The following is a 16,857-nucleotide window of genomic DNA, read 5'->3' on the forward strand; positions in this document are numbered from 1 at the left end:
ATCACGACACCAAAAACGGGTCCTGCCACAGTCCATATGTGCGCTTGTGTGTGTGCTGCCTTCTATGTGTCGCCTGCGGTATCGAACAGATGCTGTCGCCTGGCCAAGATCAACAATTTAATGGGCATCGTCGTCCTTGTATCGTAATGCCCCGTCCTCAGGCCCTCCTGTCGTCCTGCCGTCCTGTCGTCCCGTCCCCGCATCCTCCTGTCCTCCTGTCCTCCTGTCGTCCTGTCGCGCTGCAATCGCCTGCGAGGCCCTGCGGCAAATGCTTGTTAACTAGTTATGCGGCGGCTCCGCTGTCCGAAACTTTAAACATCTGACACTAGTGCCAATGAACAGGAGCGACAACACCGTCGCCAACCGCCAGAGGAACTTTTTACATTTGTGCGACATCAGCATGACAGTTGATTAATTCCATTAGGACGAGCTTCTGGGGCGGAGAAGGATAAGGAGGAGGAGACGACGGTGGCAGGGCGGAATGGTTTGGGTCGCGGCAACGGGGCGTATGAGCAATCCGCTTGGAGACCATCGCATTGTGTATACGCAGCGTGGGCTCATCACATTTATGAGATTTGTGACTTTTTAGCCCCGGATTTAAAAGGACAATTAGCAGTGTAGTCCCACTACAGTGATGACTTACATAGCGATTCCATCGAACTGTCTGCAACTCAGAGGCATTGCTGAAGTGCAAGTTGGTAATAGGGCTTCTTCCCCATCAGGGGTCAAAGAAACCTTTTCCCTGGGGTTAAGCGCAGAACGATTCGGAATTTGTCCAAGCAAATCGGAAGCTCTTGCCCAAGCTTTAAGTTATTGTCTGAATGGGTGCACCAGATTGATGGGAGGGTGCCTGGGTGCCAGGATACGAGGATACTAGGATACTAGGATACTAGGCAACCAGGGGCCGGTAGACAAAGGGAATCGCGACTAGATATATTTTTGTATATGGGACAAAAACCGCTTATCGCTTCAAGTCTACTCAAGCGTCAACAGAGCGATTCATTCGAGAATTTCTTATGCTTCACTGAACCAGAAGTGTCGTCGTCGTCGGCCACATCGTCGTCATCCTCGTTCGCATCGTTGCTATACAAGTATATATATATTTTCCCCCCTATATATATGTATATATATATAGAAATACGGACACACATTTGGGAACACGGGGGACAGAGGTGAGTGTGTGTGTGTGTGAGCAAGTCATCCACCCCGTGGATTCCCCCACTTAGCGCCCGATCCTCCGGCAACCCTCCATCATCATTCACGCCGCCTGGCCAATGGTTGCCCCTTTTTTTTTGCCAACGCATTCGATTTTCCACACCCCCATTGTCAGTTTATATTGTTGTTTTTTGTGTTTTTTTCTGCGTGGTTCGTATTCTTGTCTAATGGAAAATTATTGAAAAGAAAAGCCAAATTGCACGCTCAATTTTCTGCAGGGCTCGGCAGGAGGCTGTCATGTCCTGTTATTTCTTCTCCCCAATGATTTTTTTCTAATGCACAAAAAGTAAAGTGCGTCTAAATTGAGCACAGGCTGTGAGTCGCAGAGCCGGCAAATGGAGCAGGCCAACGTAGAGCCAACATCGCCGAGCAATCTGAGCGGAAAAGGATAACAGACTCCCAACAGCCACACTCTCACACTTGGCAGCCCAAAAAGGAACTTGAACTTGAACGGCTTTTATCACTGCGGATGTCCACGTAAGTGAAGGGCCGCAAGCCACACTCTATGCAAAATGAGACACTATATGTGGGTTACTACCTTTCAAAAGTACCACCCTTTATTGGAATAGGAGTACGTTGAAGTGGAAAAAAGCCTCATAGTTTGCATGAATACCAATAGTTAAGCTTTATAGTCAAAAAGTCATAGAACAACGCATTAGATTGGTAGACAAATAAACTGTATATATAGAAAATAGTATCCAAAGTGGGGCATTATATGTGGATTTAATTATTTAAAAGGATTTATGATGTGATAAACATACGCATGCAAGTATATATACATGGAAATACCAATTAAATGGCCTTTTAAGATATAAGAAAAACTCCAGCGGACTAAAAACTGTGCACAGAGGTAACCTTTTGGACTCGACCAGCTGCAGGGACCTTGAAGAACATTTTACTTTGAGGGGGCAAAGGTTTTGTATAATAAGTGGAAAAGTGGCCGACCTGCGGGACATTTCTCCTGCACTTAATCTACGTCGAATGGCCGGGAAAAGATGGCCACGGACGTCGAAGGACATTGCCAACTGACTTTAAACTGGACTGCGGCGCTTTAAGCTTATGATTTATTCAAGCAAAACAATTTTGCATTACAAAAGGGCATAGAGCTCACGGGCCGCTGACCACCGACCAGAAAGCGCAACAAAGTGCTGGACACTGGTCGCCCCACGGGACTTTGCCGGGAAATGCGGGGAAATGCGGGGAAAAGCGCGGGAAATGAGGGGAAAATGCGGGGAAAATGCGGGGCAGGCAAGCAGAATTATGCAGTGGGGCACAAAGGAAGAAAAGAAAGCGAAAAATGAGCAGCGAACGGGGCGAAATTGCCAAACAAAGGCCCCAGCTCCACAATTGACGTGGCAGCGAAAAGGGCGTCCAAGCCAAGGGGGCGTGGCACCGGGCTGTGTGCCCAGGGTCTGCACTTTACATATATTACAGATGCCTACGCCTACACGCGGCCAACTTCCAACTGGACCCGCAAAGTAGGCAACACTTTTCTGCACCAGCAAAAATTCAAAGGACCTTAAGCGGCTATTTATTCGTCCCGGGAATGGACAGAAAAATGATGGGAAATTGGGAAAGCAAGGTGATCTTATGGTGGTTGTCTAATGGGCATTTAACTTTATAGAAATTCTAGAAAATTCAACACCTGCTTAAGAAGTTGTAAGTAAACTTAAAAGGATTAAAGATGCCTCGTTCAATGACATCATGAGGATTTCCTTGGAAATATCCCATTGAGATCTTTGATACTTTAATAATATCTTTAGCTAAGACCAGAAAAGATAACACAGACTTTTCGATGAAAGTTAAGTATTTAGTCGCTTTTTTTGTTCTAATGAGGTGGCTTTGCAACACATCTTTCTCTCTCTGCAGCGGAGTTTCGTGGCAATAGGTGGACGAGTGGGTCGAAGTGCCACAACAATGGAAGCATAAAGGGGAATCCCCGGCGAAATCAATTTCAGTATCTTATTCGTGCCCGTTTCGCTTCGCGCAGTTCGCCAAAGGACGCTGCGGCTCTCTCGAACAAAGGAAAATATCTTTCATTAACTAATTAGCTTACTTTTTCCATTTAGAGGGGGGCTGGCGCAGGCGGAGCAGGAGGAGGAGTAGGGTGTGGGTCCAATCTCTGTGGGTTTTGCTTTTGTTTCCAGCCTGAAAGGATAACGTGTAGCACGGTGCTCGCATTAAAACACAACTACTTTCTCCGTTCGGTCTTATCCTTGCTCTTGGTGGAAAGGAAACAGCCGGCTATGCCTTTGGTTTGCCCGTCGTTCGGTCTTTGTTATTTTACGCTTTAGAATTCTTTTGGGCATGCCAAGCCAAATTTGTTCAGCCTCCTCCATCATCAGCCACCGCACCCGATTTTCGCAGCCCCCCTCCCTCCACAATCCACCAGTCCTTCACCGCGCTTTCCACTTTTCCACTTTGCCGTTTTTCCCGTGAATCGAGAAGCGTGGAACGTGGAGCTTGGTGCTTGGTGCTTGGAGCGTGGAGCATCGAGCATCTGCGGTCGGAGCCGCTTCGTCATCGTTGTTGCCTCGTTGCCATACACTTTGATTAAAGTGAAAATAAATGAGGGTCCTAGGCAACTGCTGTTGGCCTAGACCCATTCTCTGCCCCATTCCCCATCCCCATCTCCATCTCCACCTTCACTACCATCTACATCCCAAATCCAATCCCCATTCCGTTCCATGGCCCATTTCCATTCCCATTGCGCCGTGTGCGTCTTTTTCAGCCGGTTTTCTGCTCGGCTCTGCTCCTTTATTTTTTCACCAGCTCTCCACTGCGGGCAACTTCATTAGATGGCTACAAACACAAAATTCAGGCGGGCCGAGCTATCCGTTTGCGTCTGTCTTGGCTACAATTAAATAGACCGTTATAACGCCGGCGATGGGCAAAAGGACGAACAAGGACGACGGTGGGGAAATTCATTTAAATACGGGCCGCAATCGGGGCCCGGCACAAATTAGTCAAAGCAACTGCTTACCAGCTCTGAAATTGCTAGCCTCCAGATCGTAGTGGCCCAATTTGAGGCCCAAACTGGTAGATGGAGCATTTACCACTGGCCATCTTCCAGAGACACTGCGGCAAAGGGGGGACAAGTACTGGACATCACACATACTACATACATGTATAAACATAAAACACATATAGCATTTATTCAGCCAAATTTGCAGTGGAATTCCAGATAAAATCTTGCAAAATAAAAGGCGACTTGTTTTGCCTTTCCATGTTTAATAAATATTTGTGTTTCCCAGGACAGAGCACAAAGTAAATAAGCTGCATTAAATATGGAAAGGTATTCCGAACTCAGAATATCCCAGAAATTGCTGCTAGGTTTACAGGCTAAGTCGCACATTATCTTACATACATACCCTCTTCATCCAGGGAATGGCAGGTAAAAAAGCCGAAGCAAATAAATAAATGCTGTACCTGTCGTGGGAAATTGAAATGGGACCCTTGTCCAAACTCTGGATCTTCGAGGACATTAGCCCGGGGGATATAAGTTTTGGAAAGTGGCCGTCCAAAGTAAACGACACATTTTTCCCCCAGTGCAGGATGCCGCCTGCCGCAACTTTTAAGGCCCTCAGCTGGGAACTCATCTCAAGTCCAATGCCAACAGTCTGCACATGGCCAAATACAATGGCCAATAAATTGGCGATCCGCCTGGCTTATTAACCGGCCAAGGAGGTGTCCTTCGCGTTTAATTCAATAATGCAGCGGCAACTCGTTTGTCATTTGATGTGTGCGTGTGCCACGCCCACCGAGCTCCTGCCACAGGAGCAGAGGCCTCCGCGGCGCCTTCAACTTCCCAGTTCCTCCGTTGCTTGTCAGATTTTCCTGCGGTGTCATGTTCGTCGTGTCCCGAATCAATAAATTCGTTTCCTTGCCGTGCGAGGAGCCGACTGGCCACGCCTCCTGGGCGTCGGACCAGGAAGCTCTCCTGCAGGAGTGTCTCCGGCAGATTGCTTTAATGCCAACTCACTTACGGCCCCCTCCCAAGCTCATAAATTTGTTGCCGCCCGTTTTAAACAATAACTTCATTTGCAGGCAACTTTTTAATATGGCCATGTAAATATATGCACAGCGCTCCTATCGCATCGACGGGGAAATCACGAATCACGACGAATCGGGAATCGGGCACCCAGTGGGCGGGCGCGGTGCGGGGGCGTGGCATGCGGCTCGACTCGCTGGCAGAAACTCAATTTAATGCAATTATAGTCGACATAAAATTGATAAAGTGCGCTGCTGCATGTGCCGAGAATAACCAGGCGAAACGAGGCTGCAGACTGGACAGGGAGGACTCCACCGCCCACCACCCACCACCCATCCCACTCACAGCTCGGAGCACACATACTAGAACAGGCGTAGAGTGTAGCTAACTCACACAACCGTGAATGAGTGCACTGGGAGAAATGACAACTCAGTTCTGGTTAAATGCATGAAAAAAAAAAAAAAAAAATAGTATTATATATTTCTAAAACATAAGAACACGAAAACTGGAAAAACTAAGCTCTTGATATTATTGTCAACATGGGTAAATATTGTGAAATGAACAATGTTAGTATTAGCTATATTATATTGAATTAATTTTATGATTTCGACATAACTTCTCAATTATATATCGCAACATTCCTTATGCTTCATTAATGCCATAAATAATTCTTTTCAATGAAATAAAGTTATCTAACAGTTGATTTTTCTCAGTGCACCCCGGCACTTGCAAGCATTGGCTGTGGAAATTAATTACCAGTTGGTGCATAGAAATGCAAGGAAAAGAGCTGCCGTGGAGAACACAGAGAACCACCAAGCAGATACTTTTCGTTCTGATTCTGACTTCGTTCACGGCTGCAGCTGGTCCACCCTGGACCACCCTAGAGCACCTCCACTCGACTGTTATCGGCAACTGTGCGGGATTTCATAAATTTCACTGGCCATGCCAAATTAAAAAGAAAAATCGGCCACGCCGCTAAAGCTAACAAAAGTTGAATCGTTAAAAGGCAAAAAACGAACGAGAAATTTGTGGCAAACTTTCACAAAAAGCATTCGAAATTACACAGAAAAAGTGTGACCGAGGAGGCCGGTGAAGGACTGGGAAAACACAAGTGGGCCAGCATCGGGCTGCTCAAATCGAAAATATTATGCCACACCAATTTCGATGGCAGCATATTTCTTGGCAATTGCACAACACTATGGCCTCTGACAATCGAATGGAATTGTTGAAAGCCAAACGAATTTACTAATGTCTCTGCGAAAGCTCAACAATAAATTCTAATTCAAACATATTTCGGCAAATATTTAAGCAACAATGTGCAGCTGTGAATAGAGCACGTAATTAAAGTGTGCGCATGGAAATAAAGTAGAAATAGGCTTAGTATTAAGTACTATTTCAAATACGAGGTGAAAGGCTCAGCTTAGAAACCTTTCTCTAAAATATTTATTTCTTTTCACTTTTGCGGTCTGGGTCAACTTGTATTTAATTTATATATTTATTTATATACGTATATAAATGTGTGTGTGCATTTTTGACTGGCTCTCTTCCAGCGAAAATGTTAATAATTGGCTCGGCTGTTCAAGGCAGAAGGACCTTACAATAAATTGCCCGGGATATTATCGTTCCTGCCTCGTCCTTGTCCACCCACCGCCGCCCACTTTCTCCCCCAGCCGAACTGGAAATTGATTACAGTTCATTTCATTTTGGCTTTGTTTATTTCCTTGCCCTCGTTTCCATTCATTGGCCGACTTTTCCGCGCTCCTTACGCCAACTGATATGGCCAGCGGTTTTTCCATTTTCCATTTTCCATTTCAATATTTATTTGTGAGTTATTATTATTATTATTGCCGCGGCCGATTCGATTCGGTTCGATTCGAACTTGCCCAAATATTACTTTCGCGCTTTTTTCGCTGACTTTCATTCCATTCCAAGGGGGAATCACACGGTCCAACCGCTCAACTGTTAAGCCATTTAGTTCTGTGTTTTGGGGGAACTTTTCAAATCATTTCGGCCTGATTATTCTTACCATTTCCACGCCCAATCAAAGACACTTGGTCACTTTAAGGCCGAAACTATTTTGGGCATTTGCCAAAGATAAACGATTTAACAGCGATTTATCTCTGTTGCCCAAGAAATTTCGAATGCTACCCTTTAAACGGAAGCTACTGTAAAGTTTTGTTTTTATTTACGCAAGTCCACAATTTAATTGAGTTCGTCCGGATATTTCAGTGAAAATAAAGGCATTATATTTTATGAGCGTGTGCAGATTGGGGCTGTTTTCATGCGCCAATCGTCGGGCGAATTTCATCCGAATTTAATGGGAGTTACGTTATTGTTTTTGGTTTTTTCCTCCCGCCCAGCAGATAAACGCTCATTAAACTGAATAGCCAGCGGCGATAATTGCATAAGTTTGATTAGTTGTATAAGTCTCTCGTTTTAATAATGCAAAAGCCGATCTGCCACGTTGGTCAGAGCCCAATCAACGCAGCTCAAATATTTAATTTGGCCTAACATATCGCAGACTGGACGGCCAAATGCCAACTAGTGTGAGCACTTGAGTACGGACTAAATTATGTTTATAAGTGAACCATTAGTGTATTGATTGAATGGCAGTTAAGCCAGGATAATACGAGGGTTCCTCGACTGGCGGTCTCAATGAGCCAGCATAAAAATCACATACAAAAAGGAAAGGAGGCAATATGGACTTACAAAGGATAGCAAGAGTTTATTGTTTCAAACTAAAAGGTTAAAAAATAAATATAATCATTTGTGAGCTTAAATTACTGGTATATCATTAACATTATACCGAACACTGATTACCAGCAAAATCTGATTAGCCAGCACTTTTTGTTTCACGTATTAAGCCCACATTTTTACCAGCTACTAGTAAATCATTTCGAGTTCGAGTTAACATTTGATTGACGTTGCCCAGATAAAGTGGTTGAATAAAATGAAACTCCTTTGGACCAGATTGCCACTCAAAGCGAATTTAACTCGGCTGCTTCATCGCTGTTCCGGACATTAACTTTGAAGGTGGAAAAAAGTAAGCCAATTCGAGGGTTAAGCATCTTGACTGCGCTTCTGATCCGCCCGCGTTGCCACTTGTCGTGCCGAAAAGTACAGTCGCCACTTGGAAATTTATGCGACTCAGCGGCTCATTAAACACCGAAGACGATTTAATACCGTCCGCCCCTCCACTTGCAGCCACTTTCCACGACTTTCCCTGCTGATTAGCAGTGGATTGTTGTTGTAATTAATAGATGGCTACACCCGAGAACACCCCCAAACACCCCAAAACACCAGACACACCCACACCACCCACCGCATTAGGGTTGCCAGGCAGCGGTATTTTGCGCAGGAGGCGGTCCTTCCGCAGAAATCTGTCATAAATGGCACAGCGACAAGGACAAGGACGAAAATGCAAATCACAATGAGCCTTTTTATTTTGTTTGGCCCAACTTCGGACTGTCTTCGCATTATTGTTGTCGAGGCCACAAATATGCGCATAATTAATTTGCCGCCTGCTTTTTTGCGGGATTTGCCGAGTAGATTAAATGGCATTTTGTCAGAGTGTAGTCTGTGTTTTAATTAACCCGAACAAAATAAAAGGGACCCAGGGGCCGGCGGTGCATTCAACTGTTGTCCCATGAATACTTACCAATCGGCCGACCACTCCGGTGGTCCGAGGATTCCAGCCTCTTGAGTCCGGGGATTGCCCAAGGTCCCGATGTCCCGGAGTCGAGTCGACGCTAAGTACGTAATGCCAAAGTATGCGGTCTGCAAAGGAGCAACAAGCAAATGGAATTTCTTAGTTTACGAGCATCCAGTCAGGACAGCACGCGGCGGTGTCATCATGAAAAATGCAAGCAGATTTGACAGCCATTTGCCACGAAAGGATGTCCCGACAAGCGCCATCCGCCCGGGATCAGGATGTGGCACATCCACAGCCCGGTCCGCGTTGAGAACTAAAACCAAGCACCACTGACGACTGACAGCTGCTGGGCAAAAGGCAAAGGGGTCGAGTGAAAGCTGCTCACGTCACTTACAGCTCAAGTTGTGCCAGGATTTTTATGCCCGCGATGCAGTTGCTCCTCCTGCGCTTGCACATCCTGCATTTACTGGCACACCCCGCAAACTCACATGCACATATGTACATATGTGTGTATGTGCATGCCATATTGGCCGAGTTGTTCGCATGCTTATTAAATATTTTATATTCGATTCGTTTGGCCAGCCAGGCCTCCGGCAGCCATAAATTAAGCCGGGCAATGAAAACATTTAAATTGCAATGTTATGCAGCCCAAAATGCCGGCATCGCCACCCACAAACAGTTCAATTAATTGTGGATGTCCTTAAAGCGCATTTTGCACTCATATGCATGTTTTTTGGGCTGTGAGGATGGGATGAGGATGTTATGAAGAATAGACCATTTTTCCATATTAGTTTTGGAACAGGAGAGAGTTGGCACCTTGCCCCAAATAAACTGGGGATAAAGATAATCAGCAGCTTATCGTTATCATAATTATCCCAAGAGTGACATGTTTCAGTACTGTTGCATTTTGAAATGTATATATACTTCCTAACTGAATAATCGGGCAGATTTCGGGACTCATAAGCAACGCGGGCAGCTCATAAGTCGGATCCGATCCAATCAGCTCGGTGCTTTTTGTTTCGGATCCTGGCTACTGCCTAATTGAAAAGTAATCCTTTTGCCATGGACGCTTCTGCCATTGCTCCTGCACTCAGAGAAACGGGCTGGCACTTGGGTTTAAAGTCTCATAAAAACTAACGTCAGTTAGGCAAAAACTTATTGAGGAAAGTGGAGTTCTAGCCAATGGAGCTATAATTCGCTCAGTGCAGCCCTTTTCCCTCGGCTACACAAAAACAACATGCATTCATATGCTCGCATTTTTGAGTTCGTAATCCGCGCCAAAACAGCGCCAACAACGCGCAGCATGGAGCGGAAAAAATATTAATTGGAAACAAGAGGCTTTCTCCCCTCGGATTGTTCCGGTTTTGTCCAAATGCACTTAAATGCTGCTTTAGTTGCGTTCCGGGAGGGGGTACATTTCTGTTGTTGTTCTTGTTTTCAGCTGGTAATTATAAACACAAAATTGCTAACGAGAATGCAACAATATTACTGCATTTTTATGGGCCCTTCACCAAAGTGGATCGTTCAGGGCTTTCGAGTTCCTTTTTGCCGAATGAAGACATTTTTGACGGATTTGTAATTAGAAAGATGGCGTAGAAATGTGCGACTGAAGTACCCCTCAAAAATATTTGGTAATTGTCTCCGCATCATCACCATGGAACATATCATATCATGAAGTTCTACCCTCTTTTTTTATCAGTGCTCGCAAAAAGCCTATCAAAGCCCATGTTTGCTCATTAAGTCAGATTCCATCTCGAACAGGACTCTTTTTTGGAAGGAGAATACTTTTCGCAACAGGACCTTTGAAGGCAGGCGAACTTTGCCGCTAAATCATGCGAGTGTCACTCGAGAAATGTTCGAAAACAAGCCATTCAGTGTTTGTCTAGGGTATCACAGGCAGCTGCCACGCCCCCACCGCCAACGCCCTTCGCTGGCGAGCAATTGGTCGCCAATACAGCCGTATTGTATGCAGCATACTGTGTACTGTATACTGTATACCCTGTGTGTTGTGTGCTGTGTGTTTTGCGCTTTGTGGAGGGGCAATATGAGAGCGCTCGACGTGCGAATTTCGCGTAAATAAATTTAATATCTGACGCAATCTGCCACGAAAAACAAAGGGCCGAGAGCCACAGAGAGCGGCGAAAAAAAAGAAAGAAGTGAGAAAAACGTGGAACATTTCCGCGCCACGACTGTGTTGTGCCTTTTCCCAACTTTTTTTTTTTTTTTGTTTTCCTCCTCGCATTTTCCTGCATTTTCCGCCCCGCCCCGCCCCATTGGCGAGTGATAAAGGGAGGGGAACGTGAACGTAAACGAATTTGTAACTCGATGATGTCGGCATCGCAGCTCACTTTGTGCGCCGTGTTCCAATTTCATTATGCAAAAATCCGGCGAAAGGCAGCGAGTATCCAGCATTCAACACCCCCCACATCCCCACATCCCCAACATCTCCAACATCCCAAAAGAGCGACTAGAATGCGCTGCAAAACTGATTAAACAAAACACGGGAAACGGACCGGATGCTTATATATCGCGGATTTCCATTTCGCAAATAAACATGAATACTCCGCGATGTCCACATGTCGCCATGAACAATGGATTCGGTGCGAAAATATTGCCGTGACTAGCGGATTTTTTTCGTGACCCATTAATTGGCTCCAATTGCACTATAATTATGGAAATGTTCAACTGAAACACAACAAGTCACAGTGGAATTTATATGTAAGACTCTCCATTCACTCGGTGTTCTGAGTAATTTCGTTAGCTCCTCGAAATGGTCAATAAAAATATGTGTTCCTAAAGACCGATACAGAGATTCCGGCTTCTGTTCGTCCTGAAACACTTTGCATATTTCTAAAATTCCTGCCGGACATCGTTCGGTATCTCTGGTCCGACTTTTGCCGGCATATAACATTTTTATTGCCCTTATATATTTGGCTGTCCAGACTTTTCCCCCGTTTCCCCCATTGCCGCCCTATTTGTTGTTGTTTTCCGACTTCGTTTCATTGAAATGTAGCATTTTTATGACACTTTTGCGTTGCGTCGCCCTGCTTTTCTGCAAATATGCAAATTCAGTGCCACGCCCACATCCTATATTCCTATATATACGATATTCCTCCATGGGCCGCCAACGTGGACAGCCTCCCAAATGAATGTACATGAAAATGCCCGTGTTTAAGTTTTTTAAGCGGCTGCTACACTCGAAAAAAAGTAGCAGTGAAAGGGCCAAACATGAATGTGCACATGGAAATTTTAAGCAGCTTATTCACTTTAACCAAAATAGTTGCAATAAAAGAAAACTCAACCCATGAAAGTTCGCTCATTACAATGCGGCGACAACACTTTTTTTCAGTGTGATAAAACCGGATGAGGACACGGGGGCGGTAAGAAGTAGGCGTGGCGCACTGACAGTGAAAATATTTATGCATTTGGCCGTGAGGCAGTTTGAGAACTCAGCTGATGAGAATTGGGCGGCTTGGGTGGCCCCACTTTTAATGGCTGGCAAAGGAAATTTATTTTTTGAAGGGGGCTGAGCTTCGACGCTTCGACTTCTTAGGTTGACTCAAAACTTGAGCTCAGATAAAAGTCATAAAGTTTGTCTCTGGAACAACTTGCTGCTCCGTCGCCTAGCCCCCCGAACTCGATTGGCTACACTGGGAGAAAAGGTGCTTTCTCCGCTTGTTAGCTTACTTGGTAGTAGTAACACAAGTATTCTTACAAGTAATATAATAGCGCTTCATCTTTTAATGGCTTCGAATTTCCCAGTTTAATACAAATTTAGATTAAGGCACTTTATTTGCAGAATCATCTGTCATCTGTTTTTTAGCACAGCAGGCCAAGAGAATGTTTATTTTTAAACATTTATTGTACTATATATTTGCTTAGAAAGTAACTTGTGCTGGGGGATGCCACCCATTGATTTCGAGCGACATGTGATATGAGTCCTGGGAAATGTTTGCTCACCTTTGTGTGGCCATCGTTTCAACATTAGGCGATTTCAATTTTCTATCGGGGAAATTCGAATGGCTGACAAAGAGGAGGCGACGACAAAGCCGAGAACTTTAATTAAATATCCATTTCCGGTGCGGCATCCGATCTGTGCGAGTGTGTTTGTTGTTTGCTCGTGTATTAGTCGGTCTTTGATCTGTCAAATGGCAAGGCACGCAAAAACAAATGTGGAAAAGCCGCAGGAAAACTCATTTACTTGACCAGTGCGGCAAATGAAAGGGGGTGCGGGTGGTGGTGGCAGGGGTCAGGGGTCAGGGGTCAGGGGTTCTGCTAGAAAGAAAGAAGGGCGCCGCCGATAACGTATGCATCGCACACTGACAAGATATATGATGGCAAACTTTAGCCAGCTTGCGTTGCTTTTTGTCGTTTGCCGCTCGCAGGCAAATGGCAAAAGTTTGATGCCACCTCCCCCCAAACAACCCCTCCTCCCCCCTCGCACTTTCCCATGCGTGGCATTTGAAATGCTAATGGCAGATGAGCTTAGGCCAAGAGCTGGAGCTGGAAATCCAGAGCCAAAGTCAAAGTCAGACACACAGAAACTCGAAGGCTGGAGGCCTCATAATTGAATGTTTGGCCACTGCAGCCGGGTGGCCTTTTGTGCGGCCGGCAAACCCCAAGGGGCAAAGGTCAGGGCGCCGACGAGGGACCAAGGGCAAACTGTTGGCTAACTAATTTAAATATCATGAATTTAACATAAATATATGTATGCCACAGCGGCGAGTGGCAAGTGGCAAGTGGAAGTGGCAGAGACAAAAGGGCCCATATCTCATATATCATATGATATCAGAAAAATCTGGTGACCCCTTTTGTTGCAACATTTCACATTTCACTTTCTGCTGCTGTTTGCCGTTTGAAAACAAATGCGAAATGTTGGTCGAAATCTGCATAAGCAAATAGTGTGCGTTCTTAGGGGATGGCACTTTCCCATGTCCCCATTTCACCATATCACCATTTCCCCATTTCCCCATTTACCCAGTTCTCCCCGCTTTTCCCCAGTTTTCCCATTTCCCCGAGTCCATTGTACGTGCTTCGTTGGCGGAGCTGCGGGAACCACCAGAAACCAGAAAACAAAACTTTCAATGGACTGGCTGGCAGCAAGTCAAGCTGCCCGAAAACAGAAAACAAAAAATCCCAATCGACTGGGGATGGTATCCATCTTTTTAATCAAAGCCAACTCGCACTGCAAAATATTGCTCCACCCAACGGATGGCTCGGAACCAGGAGCCGATCGAAGGAGCATCTAGCGTTTATGTCCGAAAAAGAAGACACATTAATGGGAAATACATAATTTTGGGACTGGCTCGTAATAAATTTAAAGTTGTCTCTGGCGCTGAGTTGTCCAATTCCCCATCTAGCCCCACTTCCGATTAACCCACCCGCTGTCAGTCTGTTTTTTTAATTTTATTTTCGTCGTGCTCTACTTTTAGTCCCAGCTAAGCCGGAAGGGATCAAACGGTTTTCCCCGCCCGCTTTTCCCAGCACAAAAAAAATGAGGCAGAAATAAGGAAAGAAATAACATTTCGACAGCTGCCCCACTGCGAAGGTGGGGCAAGGGGGCTTTTCCTCTGGGTCAATGAGCATCAGAGGTTGACTGCATAATTTATGAACATAAATGGGCGTGACAAGGGATTAGGGGGGCGGGGCACGGCGGTCTTCCAGCGCAGAACTGGGGGTCACCTAATGACCTGGCGCACTGCTAAATGCATGAAAATTGTCTGCGCCAGAGCGAATTACAATTAATTGGAAATATGGCTAAGCCCGGAATTAGCCCCGTCTGCAGGTGGGAGTTTCCTCTTTTCCGCATTTTCACATGGCGTGCTAAGTCCTCACCGAGGCAATTGAAAAACGAGAAAAATAATTATGGAGGCACTGACACAAAGATTAAGATTCGCCATGAATATTGCAATTAATAGCCAGTAGCTTATCAACTTTTCTTACGATCGTATTTTTAAAAGTTAAGTAGTAACGAATTCCCCTGCTAAGGCAGGTGCATTCGTTACCAGATAGGAAATGTTTTCCTTCGATCACGTACTCCGCGCCAAAGTGCTCAAAACTTCAAAGCCTGGACAACCGGCCTTACATAAGCAAATCACAACGATTCGTTGAAGCTAGCACACACACATTCCCCTTTCGGCCTGTTACAAAATTAAAAAAAATTCGAAAATCGGAAAAGAAATCTAGGAAAATTGAAAAATTAACAATAGCCAATAGCCAACAACGAATCGCCACGATGACCTGCACATTGGTACTCCTGATTGCCAGCATTCTGCACTTCGGAATGCGTGGCAGTTGTCTGCTGGACATAGAGCGATTCCCGGTGATTCCCGGCACCATCTACGCCGGGCACATTGCCTACTGCGCCATCCTGTACTTCCTGCACGACATGGAGATCCTGCCCACGCGCTATCGAAGCCGGATGGGCTGGCTGACCGCCTTCCTGATCGAACTGGTGCTGGGCGTGGCCTTCATGGAGGTCCTGGCCCTTTGGCTCTGGTGCAGCGTGGAGCACATCCTCCACCTGTCCACCCGGTTCGTGCTGCGCCGCTACCTGGGCGTCTCCACCGAAGTCTACCTGCGCTGGGAGTGGGCCATCATGGGTGGTCTGATGACCACGCTGGCGGCCATGCTCTGGATAAACGCCTACGAGGCCACGGAGACCACTCAGGCAGAGAGGGTGTCAAGGAGCAAGGACATCCGGATGAAGGCGGTGCTTTGCCAGCGGGAGGAGAAACAGAAACAGAAGCAGGATCAGGATCTGGAGAAGGTTGAACCAGAGGAGTCACAGAATCCTGATGAAGTCCAGCTGCCGGAGAATCATCTGCAGCTGCTGGCCACCACCACTGATTGCTAGCCCGTTGTGGTCGCCTCCTGCAACCTGTGCTGCTGACAAAAAGGACTTCGCAAAGCGGCCTCAATTAGACGAACGATCATGCCGGGAGCAGACCAGACGGAGCAAATGTATTTATTCCAGCCAGATGGACTCGAAAGGCTCTAAAGACCGTGCCGAAGGATACTGGGAATGGGGAACGGGGCGAAATGATGGACTGCAGTAAAATGTCTATGAAAATTGACTTGGTGTCCTGGCATTGAGAGGCAGTCGGGCGGAAGGAGCTGCCAGCGCCTGGATGCGCGTCAATTGACAAATTGTCGGCTCGACTGGCCCCTTCCTCCTGGTCTTGCCTTGCTCCCCTTGCTCCCCGTGCTAGCCTTGCTCAACTGCCCAAAACCAATACGAATGCCAAAATGCCAAAAATACAATCCCGGGCAATTTTAGACCCAAACAGAGGAGAAAGTCATCAGAAATGTTGTCTAATTTCATTTCGTTTCACTCGAAGGCCAATTTTTGGCTTTTATTATTCATACAATTTCTGGCAACGCGATTTTAACGCTGCTGCCCGTATTGCGTATACGCACTGTGGTTCACGGAATTATGATTTCTTTTGCTGTGTGCGTGGCGCAGAGTGTGTGTGCTTGTGTGTGTGTGTGTGTGTGTGTGTATTCCTAAGCAAACAATGGCCGAGCAGTGCTTTTGTTTATTCTTCCTTCGCTGTTGCTTATGTTGCTTATGGCCACCCACCCACACAGGCACACTCACACAAAGATACCGAGCACTCACACACCCAAAGCGTGCCGAATTTCGGTGCGTGCCTGTTTTTGAGTCCCTTGTTCCCTTGACGGCCTCCCACTTTTACTCCCACTTCCACTCCCAGTTCCATAGCCACTTTTCCCATCCTGTGATCCTGTGTTGTGTATTTATGGAAACATTGCTCCGAAAATATTTTAAGGACGACCAACTCGGATGAAAGAAATCCAAGGGATGCTGTGGGCGGACAGTGGACGGGGTGCAGGTGCGGTGGAACCTTTGCCAGACACTGGAATTGATGATAATACCACCGTCGGCTGCTCCGAATACACAAAATCTGATGGAATCGAAAATGGGACAACTGACAGGCCGGAATCTGGGGGGAACAACTGCTGACTGGCCGGTTATTGA

At 46.1% G+C, this 16,857-nt stretch overlaps 1 protein-coding gene across 1 annotated transcript; it reads left to right on the top strand.

Annotated features, from left to right (window-relative positions):
• The first annotated feature begins 14,937 nt into the window (after positions 1–14,937).
• Positions 14,938–16,166, top strand: LOC6726493. Its single transcript, XM_002107413.4, has one exon. The coding sequence runs from the start codon at positions 15,094–15,096 to the stop codon at positions 15,712–15,714; it is 621 nt and encodes a 206-aa protein (XP_002107449.1). The 5' UTR covers positions 14,938–15,093; the 3' UTR covers positions 15,715–16,166.
• The last annotated feature ends 691 nt before the right edge of the window (positions 16,167–16,857 follow it).

The sequence above is a fragment of the Drosophila simulans genome, chromosome X (assembly GCF_016746395.2).
Source record: "Drosophila simulans strain w501 chromosome X, Prin_Dsim_3.1, whole genome shotgun sequence".
Classification (NCBI taxonomy): Eukaryota; Metazoa; Arthropoda; class Insecta; order Diptera; family Drosophilidae; genus Drosophila; species Drosophila simulans.